We start from the raw sequence: 24,920 nt of genomic DNA on the forward strand, positions 1-24,920 counted from the left end.
AGACGTTAGGGTTTCGATGCAACATATTAAAGGTGCAGACTGTTCGTGGCTAATTTCTGGAAAGCTAATTCTTTATGCTCCTTAATTAAAGGAAATATGTGGGTATGACCGGTTTGATTTTGCAGAATGTCCTTTCAGAAAACTCATCTAGATTTGTTTGGTTACAGCATAAAAAATTAAATTGTCTGGACTCAAACTGGGCAAATGTGACTTATTACCTAGCAATGGTTTCAGTTGTTCCAGGCTTAACCTGTCCACGTAAAGAAACCATTTCCTTGGATTATGGTTTCGACGTGCAGATGTTCCAATTTAAAACTAAGTGAACCTTCTTCTTCTAAGGTGTCACATTTCTTTTTAAGTCAACCCATGACATTGAACACCACTGATAATGATATTCTGAATTTCTTCCCATTTGTCTGTACTATGATGGGGAGGAGGGGTTATAGAAACCAAAGTAGGCGGGGTCTCTCCCTTTTGGTTCCCTCAACCACTGTTGGTTGCTAAGTTTTGCAAAGTTATGAGGATCAAATCCACATTTCCAATTTAGAAAAAGCATAACTGTGTAAAATTAAGAAACCCATGGTAGATAACGTCATAGCTTTTTGCCACTTTTCCCCACGACCTCTAGATGTTATCTAGACAGTCTGGTACTTTCTATACCGAGAGCTCTGCTAATGTTACTTTCCCCCACAATATGCCACAGTTTCAAAAACAATACACAACAATTCCTTTCTTTTGTTTATTTACTAGAAATCCATCTCATGATCACACACATGATGATGATATACAGATAATATTTACGTCCACCTGGACCCCCAATAATCAGTGCGATATAACCATACATACCAAATAAGGAACCACTGGTTCAAGTTACATTTTATAAAACCACACCAGTCTTTAAAAAAATTTAATTACTGTAATGTACTGTTTTGATTTTACAATAAATATTAAAGTATGACAGGTGACGGTGCTGGACTGGTTTGCTGTGATATGTGGTGTATGGTAAATTTTCAATGTGTAATTTGCAAGTACAGCTATTATCACAGTAGCATACAGGATGTCCAAGGAAGGAAAAAAAAAGGGAAAACAGCGATATTGGGGTGAAACAGAGTAAGCTAAACTTATCTTCTTCCATGTAGTACTGACAAATTTGTTCTTTGGGTTACGCATGACTAATCTGCGACAATCAGAACTGGTGATGGTTAAATTGGCTTGGATTAACAATACAACAGTCAGCGTCAAGAGAGGTTTGTTAAAAATCAACTCTGTTTTCAATTTCTGCCTAAATTTTTCATGAGAATTTAGCTCAAACTTCGCTGAATAAACTGAGCAAATTTAAGCACATTCCCCCAGCTTATGTACAGATAATTTCACCCCCCCAAATCCTGGTTTTACTTTTCTGAGGACACCCTGTATAACACGGTCTAACGTTTTGCACTCCCTCCCAGGAAATCTGTATGTTCCTTGAAAAAGACCCCAATGGAAATAAAAATACCTTGTACATACATGTATACTCTGTATGTGTACACACACAGTTATGTACTACAGTGGAACTGAAATGTTAGGCAATGTTCACAAATTAATAAAAGTTATAAAGTGTGCTGAAACCATTTATGCCACGTAAAATACAAGTCTAATACTATAAAACATACAACACATAATCAATGCAAACAAATTTATTTAAGGCAATGTGCATACTGTGGGGGTTTAAAGAACTTTACTAGAACTTTTCTCTCTCCAAAGGAAAATGGCAAAAAGACGGGGGAAAAAAAGAAATATACAAGCCTTCTTCTCTAATGTATGTAATTCTCCTTTTCACCGTATACATGTAGTACAACTTGACTAATAGGCTTACACCTCCTTTCATATTACACTCAGGTGATTTGCGCAGACTATTTTGAGGAGTAAATGTATTTTTACTTGAGTCAAGATACATCTTCAAAGGGATTTTAGTAATCTCAATTTTGTAAACATGTCACAAGATTCGGTACATTAATTATAAAGCAATTGTCAACATTTGGTAAATCATTTGTCCAATCAAGTGCAATCACTTTTATTCATTTCCATTTCCAAAGCAACATTAGTAACATTGGCACTTCTCAAAAAATATTAACACATATTTACACAAGCATCTTAATTCTCTGTACAGTATATTTTTTTAAATAGGTATTTCATCTTTTGTGAGCTGATATCTAGTTTTGGGGGAAAAATCAAATCAATACGTACTTCAGTGTAAATGTACAATGCACATAACAAAGTGCTTACTATTCTTGTGAACATTAAAAACCAAATAAGAAAATCGTATTGCCTGTACTATAGTAGTTTAACCTATTGCAGTGAAGGCAGCCCCAAATTGAAGAAACAAAATGAGTCACACATCGCCAGAGCAACTTTTGAGTTAAAGGCCTTCAAAACCTGTCCATTCTCATCAGGATGTGATCCCACACAAGGCCTGCAGGCTGCATTTATAATTATCTCAACCAAAGAAATGCAACTCATATGTACTAATTCTGCAAGGAAGATCTTAGAAATTCTACTCAAAACGCAAGAATCATATAGATACCTCTTTGCAAAATGCAGAAACTTTTCGATTTTTTTTGTGGAAAAATGAATTGAGGATAGGCACATTTGTCTTTATATCTACCTGTACATGTACATGAAAATAACATTGGTATGTAAGTACAGAACTCGCTCTTTATTCATTTGTACAAAAAAGTAGCAATATTAAATACATCTTCAGCTTGAGTACCTCTCTCATCAAAAAACATACAATCAAAAACTCAACGCTCTGGGCACTGACTTCTGCCATAAGGCAGAAGCAAGCATTTTAAATTGTGCAGCAATAAATAATGCCAAAGGATGAACACAAAACAACTTCTCCAGCAAAATGTGCAGAACACAGGATCTTTACTTGCACGCTCATTGTTTAATATCTCTCTCCCCACTTTTTCTAAGGGCAAGTTTGAGCGATGACTACCGTCAATCATCACTGGACAAAAATCGCTCGAACAATGGATGGTTGGGGCAACGCAGGGCCTGGTTCACACCAATGACCACTTTCATCTGATAAGTATGGAGGAAACCATTCACAGGAAATGTCATGGAGCATAAATTCCATGAAAATTGTGGCCAAAGTGTAAGTGACAATGAGATTTTGACAAAATAGTCCGGATAGGGTCGTTAGAATGTGGCTGTATTGCATGTGCATGTCGTCAAAAAGCAATCCATCAGTGGTTGAACTACAGTCTGTGCCAGAACTTGCCCCTATCTTCAAAACAACATGCGGCATGGCAATACTTTTGTGCGGTATACAAGTTTGTATATTTTTAGAGTTATGTACATGTACGGTTTCAGTACTCTCTCAAAACTGTAATACTAGGATATAATATACTAATGTGATCCCCCACCTCCAAACTGCCATTATCTGAAATTATTCCACAAAATTCATACACTAGGCACTGGCTATCTGAGATTTATATCTTATGACTGAGTTTTCAGTAGATTTAAAAGACAAAGAAGACATCAATTGCATGCTATGTGTACATCAAACTTCTGAACTTAACTCACGTGTCGCTACTGACATACCGGTGATCACGGCTGCGTCCGATATTATTTCGCTTGGCTTGGGATCATCCACAAGTCTATAGTTGGGGCTGCAGCCACTTCCCATAGAGTGATGCACAATTTAAGGCTGCAACCCAAAAATTTGGACACAGCCTAACAACCATCCTTTTCTGCTGACCTCCAATGCCAACGACCGTCCTCCGCATCAGAGGTTGCCAGAACAAGGCTGCCATTATATAACATTTAGACTGGCTGATTTATGAACAAGCAATTTTGACAACTTTGGTCAGATCAGTAATAATCTGCATCAGAATGTCATTACTGTTCTACAGAATGGAAGATTTTGGAGGACTGAAGGAAGGCTCCTGACAGAGAGAGGGGATAAGGATAGTTACCCAGTTACGATCTTAAGGTGAAGCTATGTTACAAAGACACTTATTGCAATCCATTTCAAGAAAATCATGAGAGCTAAGAGGAGGTCCTAGTTGTCTCCTGCCATCATACCTCCTGGGCTCTCAGCCTTGCCGTGTCCACGGCGTCCAGCAGGTTCTTGGCGTCCACGGCCAGAATGTGGCCAGCTGACAGCATGCCTTTCTTGTAGTCCTGGTCCAGGGTGGTGGTGGCGTACTTCTGGGCCAGCTTCATGGCGTTGATCAGCTCGGCCATGTCCGAGCTCAGCACCTTGTGGGCCATCTGGATGCTGCGGTGGGTCTGCGGGGGCAGGGAACTGTACAGGCCGTCCACGCTGGCCAGGAGGTTCTTGAGGGACAGGCCCACGTCCTGGAATATGAAACAACACAAGATTATTAAGGGAAGCACCGGGACAAAATATTCTAAAGAGAAGACAGATTTTTTAATGAATTAGCTGTGTTCAACTCAAACACAAAAAGCAAACAATGCAGACTATTTTCCACTGAAAATGACGGCTGGAGTCGAGTCTATCATAATTCCCAACAAGCCCCCGCAAGTCCATCATAAGTCACTCCAAAATTGAAGTCATCTCTAGCTGCGAATTTATTCCTCTCCTGAATTTTCAACACTCCGACACCGTTTTGTATGCACAATGAATATGGAACAGTACAGACCAGCCGACCATACTTTACATGGGGCTTGATGCCTGAATGGGCTCAGAAATTTCAATGAAGTCAAGATTCTTTGCACAAATCCCCAGAGAGATGCTCCGATTTCAACATGCATTGCACCCCTACTTCATTTCTCGATGCAATCTGACGGTCACAACTTGGGTATATTGGTCCCAAGTCTGTCCAGATGGTCAGGCAACCGATCTTACTGCACCCATCTCAACAGCTGGGCGTACCTTGACTAGGTTGACGTACTGGTCCGACCGGACAGCGTGCACCATGTTGACCATCTCCATGACGGCCCGCACTACCTGAGTTGTGTTCTCAAATACCTCATCGTTGGTTCGGTCAAGGTCCATGGTGGGTCCAACCTGGTGAAAAGGCACAGAACAAATGCGAAACTGTGGAAGTGAAAGGCAGGATAATGTGCTTGGTATAGAACATGAGCCGCTCCAGTCAAAACTGCCTCAGGTAAATTCAACTTCTCTACTAGGCTCTATTAATTCAACTGGAACACGTGTCAAAATGCCACATTATTGTTGGCCTTGCTGCAGTAACTCTAACCAACATCAGTTACCCCTGGTGTAACCAGAACATCAAACCAGGGGCCTGACAAAAGCTGATTCAATATCTACAAGGTTCTTCAGATCAACCATATTGGATTACATTGCTTGCCCCATCCAAGAACTATGCTAGTTTGAAACTTGACACTGCCGTGAATTTGAACCTACCACAAATATCAAAATCTCAGCGTGAAGAGGTCCCCTTTAAGTAGCTGCCTGGAGCAGGGCAAGCACATTGCTAGACCAGCAGTGATGAATTGAGCTCCTATTCCTGCATGGCAGGCCGTTATCAATTCATCTTTTTTAGATGCCAAATTTTTCCCCCCATATTTTCAAAAACATCAAACTGTTCAGATTCATTAGAAATGCGTCGTTTACTGGGACCCTCTAGACCGTTTCATGTACCTGCACAGTTGTGGGGGGTGCCTGAGATTCTTCAGCCCTGGGAGGTTCTGGAGGCTTGGGGGGTTCAACCACAGGCTTGCGGCAATCTTGAAAGATATGAAACAAGGAATGAATGATAAATCTCTACCTGCCGCTTGAACTTTGTACAACAGGGTTGAGACCAAACCACCATGAAAAATCCAAGAACTTCGGTTGGTATTATGTACATGTACGTACATAAACACGGTGAATGGCATGCACATTTCACTGCATTAATTTATGCATCTATGCGTATTATGTACTTTATGCATGATACTGAATATGTTCCTCATGCACAAGGAAGGAGTTCGTTGTTTTTGCCTTTGAGAAAGATTCTGCTAGGATCCAAACGTCGTTCCCTCCTTATTTTGTGATTTGTATTTTAGGTCACTGAAGTCACATCAGCAAGCAGTTTGCAGTAGTTTGGTATGACATAAATTCCATGTTTAAAAAGAAATTCAAATTATTACACATTGTTTACAACATACTTAGTCCTTTAAGCCTCCGACGTCATACTTCAATGACTTATCGAACTATGAACATTTGCAGTGTCCAATCAGAGGAAATCTAATATATCGTCTTCCCTTTCCACTTTCGTCACTTCACCATGTTCACAATCCATCTCCATCTCCAAACATGAAAATCTCCACAGATTTTTGGCGCCTTTTATCAACAGATAGGTCCCCCATCTCAATCAACAATTTGACATGCCATTATGCCAAATTATTGAGAGTCATGTGTATGCGGTGAAACATCCCCCAAATCAACCAATATCTCTGTAGAAAGCCACACTGAATCCACCGCATGTACGCAGAGGGAGCAGCATCAGTTTGTGCACTTCTTAATTGCCTGTACTAGACTTCACTACACTTCAAGTCGCGCATGAACATTCATTCGCAAATAATTCCGTCAAAAGTATCAGTGAACCAACACTGGAAGTTAGAAAAATCCGGAGGAATCTCACCCCTGGTATAAGCCGAAAATGCCTCTTCAAACTTTGATTTAGCGAACCATAGTTACCTAACAGTTCAATAAAGCTGTTGACGACACAAAAGTCACTATGACCATGTCAATATGCTGTTTCTATGCACACTCTCACCTTAGATACATTAAAACTTCTCACTCACCGGCTGGTTGCGTGTACGAGCTAGGCCGATTAAAAGGTTGGTACAGAGGTTGATGACTGGCCAAAGTGTTGGTCTGTGAAACCAAACAGCAAAACACTAATGACATCTGCCTGGATATTCGATGACACATTGTATTTTGCAGAAGAGGTGGTGTTGAACTGAACTCTTTTGTGATGAGGAAAGGGTTTGAACACTTTTGATGGACCCTTTTTCTGTCCTTCAGAAACTTACTTTCTTACTAAACTTACTTACTTTCTACCTTCTTCTTACCATAGAAGTATAGTTTCTTCATAATTCTGTACATTAATATGTACAAATACTGTTTCCAAGATCCCTGAATGCTGTACTCAGCACAGCACAGACAGTTAGATTAACCACTTGCTGCCGGGTTTAATTTTGAAGTTGCATGACGTAAAACTGAGGGATTTTCCATTTTCCAAATTCTTCAAAGCATCATAAGTACATTTACTGGACGTTTACACCCACACAAATGACTTTCTACTGGCTACTCTAATCTAACAGACGACATCCACTGTATTTCAGCCAGGCCTGCCGCCTGGTAAAAAGAGCCCAGATTGTGCGGGATTAAATAAGTTTCTTTCGTTCCAAAAACTGGCACAGTGCGCAGCTGGCATCTTTTCAATGGGGGTCAGATTAGCCTGCTGCGGTATTGTATTGCTCATCACTGGAGCGCTTTTGTCCCTGGTGGTAATTCGCTCACGCTGAATGCCACAAACAGTGATATAATGTGTCAAAACGATGACGGATTTCCTCCGCTATTGACAACTGAAAAATGTTGGTAATCCCAGCAGCTCGGTCATTTGTTCCGAGTATGGTCTTTTGCTATAAGGCCCAGCTCTTTCATCTGGTTTCAGGCTCCCCGGCTCCGTGTGTAAAGCCTATGTGCCCGAAACTGGGCACCCCGGCAGGAAATGGTTAATCAATTTTATTCCTACAATTCTTCACCAACCTCCTCTCTGGTATCATGACCGGTCAAGTCGTTTTCTTTCACATCAGGCCTCTGAAGAAAAACAAAAGACTTTTTATAAGGTAATATTGTCATTCAAAGGTTCACTTTGAGTAACTAAAATACTCAAATTTGTGACTTAAGTTTCTGCAAAGAAAGAATTTCAATTCAGAGCTTATCACTCAAGTTATCATTTATCAAGTTAACATTCCAACCCTGCTTTACATAAGAGGGCACAACATGGTCAAATACTGATGTATTGTTGGATTTTGCACTTAATGCAGGAAGTAGGGAATAGTGTGACTGCACAGCACCACAACTAGAGCTTATCCAGTGCAATTGAACTGCTCAGTGCCAACAAATCCACCGATGCATTCTGTTGCGTTTAGCTGGATTTTCTAACAAAAACCACCTTGGAGTTGGACTTTTACTATCGTGAGCTGACACTGCTGGCGGTGCTCACACGTTTTTAAGGTCATCAAGTCAACAAACACCATGACACTCCAATTAGGATCACATTTCAAAATTAATAAGCGCAAGAATGAAAGAATGTGACTCATTAACTTTTTTTTACTGTAACAGTCACAGACGGTCAAAAATTCCTTCCACATAGAGGTCATTTGACTGATTTTGACTGATAGGACAACTTTGTCTAGAATGCATCTTTACATCAATGCAACTCCTTTACAACTCTTACACTGCTCCAACCAACTCCTACTATTGCTGAAATCTTTAAGGCTGCAGTCCTGATGCAGAATTCTGACATGAAAGAACTGGATGTGCTGCTGGGTTCTTCAAATTGACCTGTGAACTCTGCCAGTCACTGGTCCCCCGTCCTCATGTACTCACCAGTCCTTGTGCACTGGTTGCCAGCCATTTGGAGTCGGCCTCGCTGTCCAGCCGCTGCTGCCTCATCTTGTCCTCTATTCTCTGCATCTCGCTCAGTTTCATCTCCTCCTGACGCTCAAGATGTTCCCTTTCCATCTCCAGTCGCTCCTTGAAAGCAGAGGAATGAATATCAATTGAAAGTTGGCTTGTGACTTGGTTTCTGCTGAGACAACCTTTTTTCTGTGTACTTCAGTGGAAACAGATCCTGCCTGCCAGCCGCCAATTTAGATGGCCTCGATTCCAAAAAGCCAAGACCTCCCCGAAATGGACAAGGTGACCGAACCACGTCTTGTACAATCTAACAGACTACCCACAACAAATTCAAGACCAAATTATTTTCACTTGTCCTCAGCTCAGTATGTGTAGATTTCACAGCCACATTGGCTGCCATTTCTTTCAGTGGCTTGTGGCCTACATGTATGTGGGTGGCCTTTATTTGTACTGGTGGCTGCACAGTGGTTGGTGCGGTTGACCAAAATACAAAACCAATGCATCTCGGTACTTGCTTAAGCTCGTGTGTGTGTCATGGCCACAAAGGCTGTCACTTCATCAAGTGGCTTGTGGCCAATGTAAGTGGCCTCAATCTGACAAACTAACTGAAGTACAAGATCCAGTCCTCATACAGACAGTGCAGGTAATGCTAGCCATAATGGCCGTCATTTCATCTGGAGGGCCTTTGTAAGTGGCCTGGATCTACTGTAATGGAGACCAGCCAAAAAGCCAACACTGACAAACTGACAAGAGCAAATATTCTCAGCTACTCACCTCCGCTGTCACAGGCCTGATGGCCATCATGGCTGCCATCTCCTCCGGTGGCTTGTGGCCCATATAGGGGCCTTTGATAGTATTGGTGGCCGCGTAGTGGTTGGCCGTGGCCTCGTACACAGTGGCTGGCTGGTAGCTGCTGGGCCCAGGGTAGGTTGGGAAACCTGGTCTCGAAGGCTGTCAAGAGAACAACGTCGATGAGAAGTTAGTTTAGAAGACATGAGGTTGTGTAAACATTATCTCACAATGAAAATTCTCAGCGGCAGTTGACAGGTTAAACTGTTATGTTTCAGCAGTTCCTACTGGATTTTTACACACATACATACGCACAATATCAATTTAGACCATGGAAGAACAAGTGCTGTACCTGCCTTGGCCAGCTGTATATGGTCTCAATCATAGCAAATATTAATTTGGCCGTGGGGGGTTAAAGATGAGATTAAGGTGAAAAACACTGCACAACGACGATACAAAAGACTCTTACAGAGTCAGTATTGGTAGTATTGAACTTCATACTAAAACTTTCATCAAAAATCATATATTTCAGTCCAAACATCTTGACATCTTGGACTGGCCTGTAGTGAAATAATCCCAGCATGAAGTGTTCGAATTATCACGGCCAATAACAGTGACCAATGGCCAACGCAACCCAGCAATGGCTCTGGAGTTGTCATGCGACTGGAGTGTCTGCTCACCTTTGGTGGTGGTTCTTCAGTATGCTCGGTGACAGGGAAGCCCCAGGTGGATGCCACCCGCCGTCTCTCCTGCTTCATCAACGATTCCTGCTGCTCCACTTCCTCGTCCTGAATTTCGCTGCAAAAAGAGACGGTCAAAAGGTCGTGTCAGCTACCATCCTTAAACTTCATCAGAGTCATCAGAAATGTTTCCCACTCGCACACTAGTACCAGCAAAACGGTTGCATACAAATGTGATAGTCCATCACCACTGTGGACTCTTTACAGATTTCCATCCACTGGACACTTACTCATTACCTTTCCTACATATTGGGTCATAGTGGTAGTATCATTATTAAGTTATCCATTCATGTTATTTCTGCCTTTTGCAATGGGACGAGGGACCAGGGTAAGTGCTGCCAAGTATTTCCGGCCTGCACTTTGGTAAACACTTCTCAATGTCCAGAAAACCCCATGCTTGTAGTTGCCAGGACGTTTGACATGGGCCCAAGAAATCAGCAGGATGGATAAGTGATGTTTTGGCAAGAATGCGAGCTGTGGGGTAGCCATGCATTTCACGAGACACCCACTCGTGGGAGGAAGTCCCTAAACCTAGATTACTGCTCAAGGGCCCAAAGACTTGGAGGAAGTGAAACAAGCATTGTTTGACATGGCTCTGATGGGTTGCCGGCTGAATTCTATGGTAGGTTTTTTCAATGTTTTGGGTTCAGGTTTGTTTTCTGTCATCCAGTGGGCACTCAATGGCAGTCTTCTTGATTCCAGTCAGCCGGAGGCCTCATCTCACTGCTCTTCAGAGGCAAGGGCTGTCAACCAACTGGAAGCCAATTTAAGTGCTTAATACAGGCTACAAAGTCATTGCTCAAATGCTTCCTAGCATTAGCTTCCACAAACAAATCTTAAGAATTCAGTGCAACTGAGAAATTTTGCATCATGCTACTCCGCAGAAAATCTGGCAACTTACTGTAGTCTCAACTTGAGATCCTGGAAAGTCGGTCTCTTTGATGGTTCATACGACCAACAGAGAGTCATGACGCTGTAGAGGGTTGGTGGGCAGCCTGCTGGCATGGGCAACCGCTCGCCGTTCTCAATCCGGCCGATAACGTCATTGTTTTTCACCCCCTGGAACGGCTTGACACCGTACATGAGAATCTCCCACATGCACACCCCTGGAAAATGGAACAGCCAAGTCTAACACCCACATATTGACCTATTATTTTCTGATTGAATAAATAAAGTCTCAGTGCAGAACAAGTATTCAGACACCTTACAAGAAGCACTCCTAATTTTTGTTGAATTAATGAACTGAAATTAGAACAGAAAAGCTCTCTTTTCTTGATTTTTAAATGCAAACAACTCAAACAATTTCTAGGTAATCTGAGACAAACCACTCACCAAACATCCAAACATCGCTCGCTGATGTAAACCTCTTGAAGTTGATTGATTCTGGTGCCATCCACTTGATGGGCAGTTTTCCTTTAGAGGCTATCATTACAAAAAAAAAAAGTGGGATAAATCAAGTTTTACAAGAAAGATCGAATGGGATTGGGGGAAAGAATTCTGTTTAAAGATGTTCCTAACTTTCAATTTTGCTAAGCATGGAACAACTTTCCCAGCTCAAACAGATCACCGGTAGGCACACCCAATCATGTCAATGCATATGTATAAGTACATGTATACTGTATTGTGACTGTCCACTCAGCTGATTTTGGCTTAGTGTAATGAACTTAAAAGTGCTAAGCAAATTTTCCTGCTATGAAACTGGAAAGAAATTAGACTGGGGACTTGAGCTCATTCTTTGATTCAATCCTCATTTTAATTCAGTTGAAGTCAGCTGCATTCACAGTTGAGGTTGTCTAGATAACTGAGAACTCTGGAAACTATTTAATTCAATGCCAGCCAAGTTGACCAAATAATGTGGTGCAAAATTATCAATATATGCAGGTCGCAATACGTACTTGGTCTGAATGATTCTTATGACATAAAAATAACTTGAAGCAATGTACTCATTAAGTAAGTTGTAGAAGTTTGCGGTAGTACCATGCAAGAATATCTCTTTCTAAGTATGTGTAATTCTGAAAAGAACCGGAGAGTACTCAACGTTTCGGACAGTATACTCTCTCCTTCACCTTGAAAAGCCTCCAAGCTCAATAACTCATTCCTAGGATCTCACCTTTGTAGTATGAATGATCGTGGAGCAATCTGGACAGACCAAAATCACCCAACTTCACGTTATCTTTGGCAACAACTAGTACATTCCTGGCAGCTATATCCCTACAAAGCAATAATGAAGATGTTGAAACCTAATTAACATTATTGCACTGCTTGGGAAAACAATTTCGGGTTGTGAATTATAGAGTTGCATGCAGGTTTGGTGATGATTCTTTGCTGGACAGAACAGTGGTCTGGTGGAGTTGAATAATTGCAAAGAGCCTCATTTTTTGGATGACGTAGTTGTCATTTCTCACATTTTGGCAGTACCCACATTTGTGCGTAATTTCTGATCGCATTTGATTCGAAAAGTATCTTTCCCTTGTTTTGGTGCATTTTACAATGGCGAAAAACATGAACAACTCTAAAAGAAAAAAGGAGGGAGGTCTTCATAGCAAAATAGTCAAAAACTGGACAAAATGTGAATTTCAATGCACGTGCATCTTTATGATATATTTTTCAATGCATGTCCATCCCGCGAATGGGATGAATCTTGAGTGCCAACACCTGTAGCTTTCATTTTATTAACTTCAATGACACAGTAGTCATTGACATGCTTTACCTGTGTACAAATTTCTTGCTCTCCAGATAGGAGAGTGCAGTACTGAGTTGGTAACAATACAAAATAAGGTCAGACAGACACAGCTCTGAGAGATGTTCTTGGAGAAACGTTCGCATCTGATAAAAAAAAAGTGAAAATATTACGTAAGTTTACTGTTGTATATGAGGTACAGTTGGAATGTCTGCTTTGCTGCGGAAAAAATGGAACAATTTAACTCATAGTTGTCCAAATCATGGTGCTAAGTGACTACCGGACCGTGTTTTTGATTTCAATTGCTGACTAGGATCAGAGTCACACTAGAAAATTGATCTGACTAGGAGACTTGAGTGGGAAGAAATTACTTATTACTTGACAACTTGGGAAAAAGTGACTCACGCTTGACTTGAAGAAAAAATGACTTGCAACTCTGCCTGGGAAAAAAATAACTTGTGCGTCGACTTTAACTTGGCTTGCAGAGAATGCCTTGGTTACCACTTTGCCAAAGGGTAAAAATGAGCTGGTAAACACAATGCAAAACGCCACACAGTCACCTCACAACCAGGTGACAGGTACTGGCGGGTACTTAAGTATTATATCCGCTGCTTATTCATGAGAGCAGATGCAGATCGTACCTCCCCGAACGGTGCCAACTCCATGACAATCCAGATGGGTGGCTCCGTGCACACACCAATCAGCTTGATGATGTGAGGGTGATCAAACTGCTTCATGATATCTGAGCATGATAACAATACACACCCTTAACATACTCTGAATTTGAAAAAACGTGATCATCTTGCAAGCACACAGTATAGTCTTTAATCTTTAGGTAGAATGCAATGCAATTTCTAAAGCACTTGTTAAAACTCTTAATCATTGGCTAGCTGATGCATCAAGTTGGAATAGAATTCAGCAAACAGAGTGCTGACACATCGGGTGACCATACTGGTATAATACATACTTATAATTACACAAAACCCATCTTTAATAAAGACCTTAAGCTACAACATCCTGTCACAAGTCATGCTTCTCTCAAAGTATTAAAAGTAAACAATAGTGACACCCGCTTAGGAAAATCCAATGCAAGTTCCTTTCCACATTTCCCAATGAAAACCTGTCAATACCATGAGAGTAGAGTAAAGTTAGTTTGATATTGGACATTGGACATTCCCATTGGTTTGTACAGCGAATGTCTGATTTTTCTTGACACAGTGGACATTCCCACAGGATTGTACAGGGAATGTCTGATTTCCAATGTCTAGAAAAATCAGACATTCCCTGTACACACCTATGGGAATGTCCAATATCAAACTGACTTTACTGTCATGTCAAAACCTTTCTTTTTTCATAGTATGAAGAGCTACAAATTAATTTGTCAAGTTTGGTCTTGGTAACTGGTCTTATTACTTGGATTCAGCCCCTAAATGTAACAGTCAGGCAACCACTGCATTGCCTTCAGGTACACTTCAGATGTACATGTTATTGGTGTAACCATTCATGGAATTGCAACTAGCTCAGTCCACAAATGAAAACCTGTTTTCCCTAAACTTACATGCTTCCTCAAGAAACTTTTCTCCCAGCGTTTCTGTGCTCTCCACTTTACACGTTTTGATGGCAACTTCAATTGGGTTCCCATCCTGAAAACAAGTTAATCAAGATTCAACTCTACCTTTCTCTTTTTGAAAAGCACCGAGACGATGATTAAAACAATGAACAATAACAAACAGGGAGGGAGCAAAATACGCAGAAACCTATGCAATAAAAGGCTTTGACAATATGCTCAAGTAGTTGAACCACTCTCTACAATTTTACTCACCTCATCTTTGTAGGCACCTTTATGCACGTCTCCAAACTGCCCCTCACCTATGGTAGCAATCAGTGCGACCTGGTCCCGGGGAATCTCATAGTCCTTGGTAGCAGGTAGGGCATAGTCGTCGTCCTCTATGATCTCGGCATAGTCGTCAGAGAGGGCTGGGTACCAGAGAAATGAGCAGTAGGAACTGGTTAATGACAGGTTATTCTCTGTTCAAGTTGGACTTACCAATGCGTCTTAAGATGGGGCCATCAATAACAGGAATTCTGCACGTGTACAGGCCTGAACTTCAGGAAACTGCATGGTAGAACTCAGCTGATTCATATTGAGTGTGAACATGCTGAGTTAAAACAGACAGTCACTGACATTTGAAATTTGGCGGTTAATCTGTCTCAGTTAAAAAGCTAATCTTTTCCATATTAACTGAACTGTGCAAAATGCACCCCAGTGCCAGGTTTTCTACTGCGAACATTAATTGTTGCACTTTATCAAAGTTACTATGTCTGCTAATGACCTCAATTATTCACAAAGTGTCGGAGAGAGTAATCCAGTTCTCACAGCCGGTACACATTTTCCAAACATGCATTTTTTAACAAAGTATGTTGACTTAAGCCTGTCTTATGAACCACGACCTTGACAGCTCCAAAGCCACAAATATCCAACAAACTTGGGTCAGCAGTGTTTTGCTGTGTTCTGCAATGCAGACACTATAAATTCATGTGGGGCTTAATGTAGAAGTTTTACTTTTAGTAAAAAATAAAAATGCGTGAGGTATGGATATGCAATGCTGTGAGATCAAAAGTCAACAGAATAGTTGAGCATGCCGCTCATTTCCTGCACAGATTACAAAAACTTTGGAATGCTCCCAAGGAAGTGTCCAGAAAGTTAGGATAAAAAAACCATGTAAAGTGCCTATTTCAAGTTAGTTTCAAAGATATAAATCAGTTGCCCACCTCCTGCAAGTTATCTGAATTTTTTACCTGACTGTGTGATGTGTTTCCTCCTGCTGGTGCTGACTTTGACTTCTGTGTAGTTCTCCACGCTTTCCTCCCTGGCAAAAACAAGCACGGGACCAACATGTAATAATGTGAGAGCAGGAAATGCTTTCGAAGGGTTACTTTTAAGCAACCCCCTCCTCCGACAAAGAATTTAATGAATGGGATGAAACACCAACACACGGCTGGATAATTCATGTTGATAGAGTAGCAAATATGGTATTCACAGGTTCAAATCCCACTCCAGTCCATTTCTCTGTGAAGTCTTTATAAAAGTATCTGAGTGGGCCTACAAAGGTTTCTCAACAGAATCTGGCAGAGTCACCAGTAGAATGGTTCTGGGACTAAACTTCTCCAGTGACAGGCAAAGATTTCACCTGCTCAGTCTAGGAAAAAGAGAGGATGTGCTTTTACATACACATGTAGCAACAATAGACCTTTGGTGGGGACTCACCATATGAGCACCCAGGTTGAGCACATTCAGTGCGGGATGCTCTGAACATGGAGATGTACAACCAATGCATGTTGGAATGCAAAATCTTTGTTTGAGCGCTGGGAGCCCAGATGAAACATCTCCGCCATCCTGACTTTTTCTTTGCAAGTTCCCACTGAGTGAGCAGGTGCTCACAGACCAGGAGCAGGTAACCGCAGACACTCATTTCCATTTGATCATCTCTCAACCTTGAACACTCATCCTGCGTTTCCAAAAAATAAAAGCCTCTGCCTGCACACTTACCCCAACAAGCTATTTCCATTCTCTCTTTTTATTGTTTCCACTTTTTCTTCCTCTGCGAGCAGAGTCACATCAAATTCAACAACGTCCAATATGATCCATTCCATATCCTCATGCAGGCAGCTCAGATCCAGGTCAAAAAAATCCACCACAACCCAAGCCATACTGCTTCCAAAGAAGACACAAATCAAGCCAAGCGAAGAAAATGGACAAGTGTTCTGAAACGTTCTCCAAAGGCTGAAGCTATGTCACCAAACACTGAGGTGAAAGCACAAGCAATGAAGAGTTTTCAGTTGTCATCAGCTGCGTGTACCACTTACAACAGCCAGACTGTTATGAGGATGCCAGTAAAAATAATGGTGTGACCACAAAGTTACGGTTCCTACACAAAAGTGTTTGACGACACCGACAACTTCTGTCAAACCAAACTTAGCCATGATTCAGCAGGTAAGTTGTCACGACTCACTTCAAAAAGGTGTTTCCCAACGGGGACCAGGCCGGGCCGGCCATGATTCACAGAAGATGGGCCAGGCCTGCCTGTGCTCCATCAACAGGCTGGGGCCTGAATGACTCATGCCATGAGGCCCGGGTTGGTAAACTATGACAATGCTGACCACAAGGGTATTGCTTGTTGGGAGCCAAACTGAAAATAGGCTCCCCATGGGCATCATCGTCTCTGTGCATCAACTGGATTGACCATACAGGAAATGCATCCAAATTAAGGATAGAGGTACATGTACATGTATAGAACTGAAAAACACTGAGAGAGTAAACAGGGGACCAGACTTATCAACAGCCAAACAAGCAAGGTAACTTTTACCACACAAGAAAATACAGCACATTTTAGATGAGCAAGTACATGTACACTGTCCAAACAGGAAACTATTTTAATTTTGAACTTAACAAATATCTATGGTACAAAATCATTCCAAGGAGTAGCCGGAAAGCCATAACATTTGCAGAGAAATCTTTGAAAAATTACAAATTGAATTGAAAAACTTGAAATATTGTGAAGAGAAAAATGGACGCTCTGTAGAAAACAATGCACTGAAGAATTTCCAACATTTCTGTCAATTCACTGTCGGTGCCATTATGGATATACCGTAAATGAACGTCCCAACTGATTTCAGTGACGTCAACTTGTAATGAATACATTCTAAGTAGGCACGGCTGCTGTATGTAATCCGTGATAGACATAACCCACATTACACAGTGTTTTGATATGACTGGCCCAATTTCCTTTACTTACGGATTCCAAGCCAGTGGCTAGATCCTTAGCAACTCCACAACCCTCATGACCTAATACCCGGACGTTACAGGATGTGACCCATATCTACCAATCATGGCTGCATCAATGTATACAGTAGCTAGGCTTTCTTGTTGTGATAGTCCGTAGCACTGTTTCTCCTACACTCCACAGAATGAACACATCCATCTACTTGTAGACAGAGTACTACGCACACGTCGTGATCACTAGCAAATTTATGAAGGAACTTATCAAACTAACCAAAACCAGTGATAAGTTAACTCATGCGTACAGAAAGACAATCTCGGGTGAAGGAACCAACAAATCATACCAGACACTGTTTCTTTGCCCAAGCCCCTTTTCCTTGGTCTTCCAAACAGAAAAGTGCACTCACAGGCTCTAAACTAGATATGGTCACCTTTATGAAGGAACCAGTCACATGCGGACCTCTTCAGTTACTCCAAGAGCATTCACCAATTCTTCAATTTTTTCCCGTTCAAATGTTAAAACCCTATCCTGGCAGCCAAAAGGCAAATTTCACAAATGAGCTAAGCAAAAATGCCAAGCTCACTTCTGTAATGACTTTCAAACAGGTGATGCAATTCAGTCTTCAACAAACTCTTTAACCTTAACGGGTGCATGTATGTGAAATTTCCACATAGCATTTAGACTAAAACCTAAATCTCTGCCACAACTTACTCATTTTCTCCAGGTAATGAAGGTAGCGCCCTGTCACCTTCTGCAACGGGACAAAAGAGACGGTTTTAAGAATAGAACTGTACGACACAGCATGCGTGCATTCTTCTGAGGACGTGTATGAGTGAATTAACAAGGAAAAATCTGTACAGACCTTTACAAATGGGAAGCAGTTAGGTCAAATAAGCTTTAACGTCCCAGGATTGTGCACGAATAGTCAATGGTTTTTCTAAAGTAGAGAGCTTTCCAGAGTAGAGATTTTCCAGGTAGCCAATAAACATCTTTTTTCTTTCAGACAGCAATGCATGCTGATAGGTTCAGTGGCATGCATAAGAACCAGCACATGGTTCTCTGCATGCTTACCAGTTTGCCACAGACAATTACATGCAGGTCGTAGGTCAACTTGACATAATATGTGACCAGATCCCACAAAATAAGTATGAAGGCCATATTCTTAGTACAGTTAAAGTATGTAATTTGCATGGAAAAGAAAAAATGGAGCTCTGTTAAACTGGCATTATCTGGGTGAAAATGTCAATGGATCATGCCGATTTACGTTGTGCAAGAATCTTTTAAAGGTCTCCAATTCAAAAAGAGCCTTCTGCAACTTGTGACTCATTTTGTCAGGCTGGGTCACATATATTAGTCCTCAGTTGAAGTGTCTTACACCTTGACAGAAAATTGAAAGACAAGTACTTTGCTTTTGAACATTTTGACAAAATCAGTTGGTAGAAAAGACTTAAAAAATCAAAAAAGAATAACAAGTTGATAGGTTATTATTCAACTTAATTTACAAATATCAGTCAACAATTAAAGCAAAAATATACTTGCATTTTCACAACCCACATAAAATATAGTTATTTATTCATGTCGTGGTAAAATGTAATGCCACCTACTATTCCAATAATGAAACGGGATGTACAATGTATCGACTGTGTACAAGAACTCTGCTGTGTAACCTACATGTACATGTATGCTCACAAAAAGCCATCTGGGAAACACATTATGTACATGTATGTGTGCAGTGCCTAGCCAGCACTGCATCATGGGAAATACTCCTTTTGTTACAAAAATCCAGACCAAAATTTCAGAGGGTTTAGTGTATTCCCATATTATAGGTCTTTACAATAATCGTCTGAGGTCCCGACAACTACAGGCCAAACTAACATATGGATTACATGTACATAACAGTTTCCACAGAATGTGCACAAATTTATCTTCTTGTGACAGGACTGCAGCTTGGCATGAACATAAGGTCACTCAAGTGACCTTCAAAGACGCGCACGTTAATGCACACACTTTATAAGGTCTATGCTGTTTTTTCAGCATTTCAAGCACAATTAAGACACTTTGCAAACAAATGCTGTCCAAACAGAATTAGGATTTGGGCAGCTACTTGGTCTAATCAAAAGATGCCAAAGTATCACTAGGCAACAAAGTTTCCCTGAGATAAGCCACCATTGTCATAGGCACCTTGTCTGGTTAGCAACTGTACGTCACAAGTTGTAAACAAGACAGCAAGGTGTATTCTCATGTAAAATAAGAGTTGAGTTCTTTATTAAGTGGCGTAACGGTCACCACTGGAACCATCTGGTTACAGCGCCAATTTAGCACTGGGTGTTGGCTCTGTGATTTCCTTGTACTTTGCCAATCTATGAACCTCTGCAGCTCTTGCTCACTGCCTGAATACTACTTTGCCCATGACAATGGCTGAATGGATGAATTTCGGGTCGCATGGCTCAGCAAAAGTACTCGGTTGGCCAGGATTTATACCGTGGCTGCCCGAATAAAACAGGTACATCACGCAGTCTTGGTTGGTAGTAACTGTTAAGTCAGATGAAAAGGTGCAATCAACACATCAATGACACAAAAACCTTCCAAACAAATTGCAAGAAAAATGTCTCAAAAAGGTCGGCATCCTTGATGGCTTTGGTGAATGAGGTACTACAGCCTACTGCCTACAAAGTGGGATAACGATGACAGGCACGAGTGCAGACAAACCATTGGCTACCATCAGCAAAAAAATCGAATCACCACACTTGAATACCAAGAGCAATCATGAACTGATATACTCAGATGCCCCGACAGACGGCACTCCATGTAGTCATGAGATGAATTAGAAATATGAAAATCCAAGTCAAAAAATACATCAGTAAAAACAGATGCTAACTCATGCTGGGAAAACTTCCCATACTTTTCAATTCACAACAACCACTGTAGTACTATAATTTAAGCTTCATTGGCAGAAGAATGCTTTACTTCAAGTGCAATTCCTTTGATGTTAAATCGTCCCAATGTAGGAATCTGACGTCCCAACAGCAGGAATCTGACGATCCCCAAAAGCAGTAGTTTGGGATAGGTACAAAATGTGTTTTGTGTGGACTTGAAAGTTAACAGGCATGAATACTGATGGATCAGTTAGTTTGTTACATCTGGCATACAGGTACATGGGACACAAAGGTGGTGGGTTAGCATTTTTGCAGGCATGAATTAGAGGTGTTGTAAGAGTGAGCCGTTATCAGAGAAATATGACACAATGGTCCTGAAAGAATTCAGTGATGTTCATACCAGTGTTGTAGTCGAGTACTTTCCGAGTACCAACGTTCTCCGCAAAATACTGAACTGGGTAAGAGGGAATAAAGCCAGAGTGCACAGGCATTTGATGGTAAATGTGCAAAGGTAAGATTACAAAATAACTGTTAGACTTCAGACACTCCCAGTTGTGTACAATTTAAGTTTTAAGGAGAAAAGTACTCGGAAAGTACTCGGCCAAGTACTTTCTGAGTACTTTTGTCCTAAAAAGTTAACTTTAATCAAACAGTAAAGGTCTGAAGTCATTATGTTGCTTTGTAATCTTACCTTTGTGCATGTACCATCAACTGCCGATGTACTTCAGCTTTGTTCCCTCCTAACTAGTTAAATATTTGGTAGAGAACTCGGTTCTCAAAAAGTACTCGACTACATCACTGGTTCATACCACATGCTGACAATATGTGATATATTTACACCATTAATGATATATGTAGCTCTGACTCCTGAGCTCTGGCCACAAGGTACTCACATGCTGGAGTTGAATTATATAATGCTAAATGTCATACATAAACTTTTTGTCCAAGATCACAGAGAATGGCATCCTCCATTTCTCTTGGCTGCCATTTTCTCTCTACCATGTGCAAAACATCAAGGAACTGTCACAGCAGACAAACTGTGTGCAGTATGTGCACTGTGCTACTCTCATGCCAAGTTTGATAACATTTGTGGAAACAAGAAAACTTCTAAGTCTGGATTTTTTAAATATGTCCTTCGGCAGTGAAAACAGACCATCTAGAGGTGAAAGCGGCGGGAAATCTGTACTTAGCAGGAAGTCATGGGTTTGGGTCCCACTCAAGGACGTTTGTGATTTCTCATCGGCTTCTGGAAAATATCGAGCATACATTGCTTGTAAAAATTACAAAATAAAAAAAAAAGCTTTTTAAAAGAACATAATGAAACTGAAAATTGATTTCAGAATTAAGCAAATAAAAGTGAGCTGTATTCCAGTTGAACTGCATCATTATACATTGATGGACAAACGCATGAAGTACTCTCCAAACTTTGTGACAATATGGTTCATATGCCATTTTGTGGTTGCTTCACATTAATTCATTCAATCAATTATAAAGTTCACTTTCAACTTGTTAAGAGCTCCTAACAGATTATCACTGTTAGCCAAACAAATGTAACAAAAATATATTATTAACAATTCACACGCTTTCACAGAGAGTTAAAATAAATAAGTGACAAATGGATCTCTGTCCAAACAATTCCAACAAATCTGTGCCCTGCACACAAGGCTGAAACACAGATTAAAATGTTTGACACAGTGGGAGTGAGATTGACTAACTTTGGCCTTGAGACTAGTAATTGTAACAATGTAGATTGAAAGTAAAAAAAAAGTATTTGACATGAGCCAATTACCACAGAACAGGACGGTCCACATAGAGACATATATGTATGAGCTTGACAATGACTGTGGGAAACAACACAAAGTTTAAAAGAGTGTAAACTTCGTGGTGACTGACGGTTTCTGTCATCTGCTTCGGTACTAAGCAGAAGGACCACGAAAGAGCATCATCAAAGCATGAGACTTAATAAAGGCATGCAATCTGCCTTGAGCAGAAGCACCCCTTCATCGGCTGAAAACAGCCATGTCGGTCGGGAGTGTTCAATCTGTTTGTAGCGCTGCAACCGTGACGCACGCATTTCATAGTCGTTCATGAAGCAACGAAGATCAGTTCGGACCAAAGGAGCCTCTGTTGCTAATAAAACAGCGCCCTCTCTTGGTCTAGCTCTAGGCCCACATTCAGCCAGTTCTTGTTGGGTGCAATCATCCCTTCCCAATACGCAAAAATGTCCACGTTATCTGACACGCTACACGTAGTATGGACCAGTGAAATGTGTGGCTCTGCCCAAATTACCTGGCTGTGGCTGTGGCTGCAGATAACGTGCACACCTATGATGTCACTAGGTAGAAACTGTGGTTTTATGTCACTCGTGGCCACTATCAAGGCTTCTGTGCACGATTTATTTATAAACATGTCTTTTGGCCAGTTTCATTGGCCAGTTTCAAAGCGCTCACCTACATTCATGCAGTCTATCCACCCGGAGCAGGACCAAGAGAGGGCACAATTTTTTCCCAGCAATGGAGGCTCCTTTGGTGGGAACTGTACTTTGCCAGTTCATGCAAGAGAATGAAATGTAACTGCGTTGCCACCACCAACACTCCCCACCAAACATGGTTCTGTTTAACCAATTACAGGATGCTTTGCATAAAATAGATATTGTGACCTGTGTTTATTGTACACTGTAATCATGAAATTGCCTTGGTTCAAACCTTAATGCTCTATTTTGCATTGAAGTCTCACTGGAACAGCGGCTGGTATACTTCACCACTTACGTGTCCTTCAGAAAACACATAGAAAATACACTGGCACTGTTTGCTGGCAGAATGCACAAGTTTGTACACTGCCAATGAAAATGTCAAAGGTCATATCATCTGTACAATATCCGATAAGCAGGCATAAAAACATTCACTCCAACACTGCAGAATAACAGAAATTAACATCAGTCACCACGAACAGCAAAAGAGTCTTCATGTGATTCCTACAGAGACCAGTGAGAACACCACAAGTCAGACAGAGCTACCAATCACAGAGTATCCAAGCAGCGGGGGCCAGTTTCATAGACCTGCTCAACACAAAATACACTGACCTGGCTAAAAAAAGGTTAACGGGCAAACTGCCATGTAAAGTACATCACTTGGGACTGGTTGTATGCTTATAAAATTTTACTAGCTAGGCAGTGTCATCAACTTAAAGGATTCACTTAGTAAAGACTGTCATACTGAGAAGATATCAGTAGTGTAGCCAGGGCGGTGACGTAAGGGGGGAGGGAACTTGCCTCCCAGCCGATGCCCCTGCCCTCCTGGGTGGCCCCCTATGTTAAATCTCCCTTGAGCTATGCAGCTGCAGATTTCTTCTTGAGGTGCTCCCCTGAAAAACTGTTTGCACCCCTGGGTGCCCCCAGGACATTTACCCCTTGTTATGCCACTGAGCCAGGGTTCTGTCCATGGATGGAAGGGTAAGGAGAGGGGGATGCCCAATTTTGGTTTGATTTAGGAACCATTGTTACTTATGGTACAGAACTAACACATGCATTACATAGTAATGTAGCAGTTTCCTGTGTCAGTGCTGATCAGTGTTTCAATTGAATGCATACCACTTTAAAAATTTTCAATAAAGTGATGACTGAACAGGTTGATGTTCCTGCTTCACAGCCACTTCAATATACAGTGATTATATTCAGGTATTTGCTTTTTGCTCAATTTGCCAAATTCCGGGGGAGGGGGGGGTGACTTGGGTGTTAACTAGAGGCCGATGATTTCCAAGGGGGTCCCCAAAGTCCCCCTCACTATGCCACAGAAATGTACTTCCAGGCAAATCTGTGTGCTAAGCAAACAAAATCTGGGAACCAGTCACAACAGATACATAATACATGGCATTTTGGCTGGTAATCAACTTTTGCTATTTACGGTGAATATGCTTTGGATACTGCTGTGTTTTGCAGCTCTATGAAATCAGGGCCCCACTCTGTGCTAAACAGCTCACTGAACCCTGATCTTATCCCAGCATACTTACGCTGTGAGGCCTGTGATACAGACACTTCTCCTCCTCTCCTGGAGGCGTTAAAAGCTACGCAGCAAAGGTTAAAGGTCAAAGGTACAAAAGGTCAATGGTTAATAACATAGGTAGGCCCAGTGTTAGTCTTCAGAGTGGAATAGCGAAGGGTAGGGACTGCTTGGAGCAAAAAGGAATTAAATGAAATTTTGACGGCCACATTGTTGTCACCATGTGGAATCTTGTAGCTTTCTGAGAAGTTTCAAGCCATTACTCAACTCTTCAACTTCAATTTGAAATGGAACCCCCCAAAGAACCTGTGGGTCTGTTATTTTCTCTCGTTACACTCTCACAAAATCCATGCAACCAACCATATAACTGAACCATTCGGGCACCCGAGTTGTATCATTGTATAAACTACGAGTAGTTGCTAATCAAAATACAGAAAAGTTACTTTCAACT

General features: G+C 41.3%; 1 protein-coding gene across 9 annotated transcripts in view; it reads right to left on the reverse strand.

Annotated features, from left to right (window-relative positions):
• Positions 1-725: 725 nt before the first annotated feature.
• The window catches only part of ptk2 (protein tyrosine kinase 2), a 64,597-nt gene continuing 40,402 nt past the window's right edge, over positions 726-24,920 (reverse strand). For 5 of the 9 annotated variants that reach the window (XM_087148411.1, XM_022241394.2, XM_022241395.2 and 2 more), the window contains 19 exons: positions 24,480-24,533; positions 21,625-21,717; positions 18,307-18,346; positions 15,614-15,684; positions 14,637-14,791; positions 14,373-14,457; positions 13,456-13,556; positions 12,845-12,960; positions 12,245-12,345; positions 11,467-11,556; positions 11,036-11,240; positions 10,075-10,192; positions 9,380-9,556; positions 8,576-8,722; positions 7,730-7,780; positions 6,760-6,832; positions 5,615-5,700; positions 4,883-5,017; positions 726-4,344 (listed from right to left, as the gene is read on the reverse strand). In XM_087148411.1, the coding sequence (XP_087004537.1) occupies positions 4,063-4,344; positions 4,883-5,017; positions 5,615-5,700; positions 6,760-6,832; positions 7,730-7,780; positions 8,576-8,722; positions 9,380-9,556; positions 10,075-10,192; positions 11,036-11,240; positions 11,467-11,556; positions 12,245-12,345; positions 12,845-12,960; positions 13,456-13,556; positions 14,373-14,457; positions 14,637-14,791; positions 15,614-15,684; positions 18,307-18,346; positions 21,625-21,717; positions 24,480-24,533 (2,180 nt within the window). In that variant the 3' untranslated portion in view covers positions 726-4,062. The remainder of the gene's footprint in view (positions 4,345-4,882; positions 5,018-5,614; positions 5,701-6,759; positions 6,833-7,729; positions 7,781-8,575; positions 8,723-9,379; positions 9,557-10,074; positions 10,193-11,035; positions 11,241-11,466; positions 11,557-12,244; positions 12,346-12,844; positions 12,961-13,455; positions 13,557-14,372; positions 14,458-14,636; positions 14,792-15,613; positions 15,685-18,306; positions 18,347-21,624; positions 21,718-24,479; positions 24,534-24,920) is intronic. The other 4 variants (XM_022241397.2, XM_022241396.2, XM_087148412.1 and 1 more) reach the window with 2 other exon arrangements.

Source organism: Acanthaster planci, linkage group LG18, assembly GCF_054643075.1.
Source record: "Acanthaster planci isolate LZ-2023a linkage group LG18, COTS_SCS, whole genome shotgun sequence".
Taxonomy (NCBI): domain Eukaryota; kingdom Metazoa; phylum Echinodermata; class Asteroidea; order Valvatida; family Acanthasteridae; genus Acanthaster; species Acanthaster planci.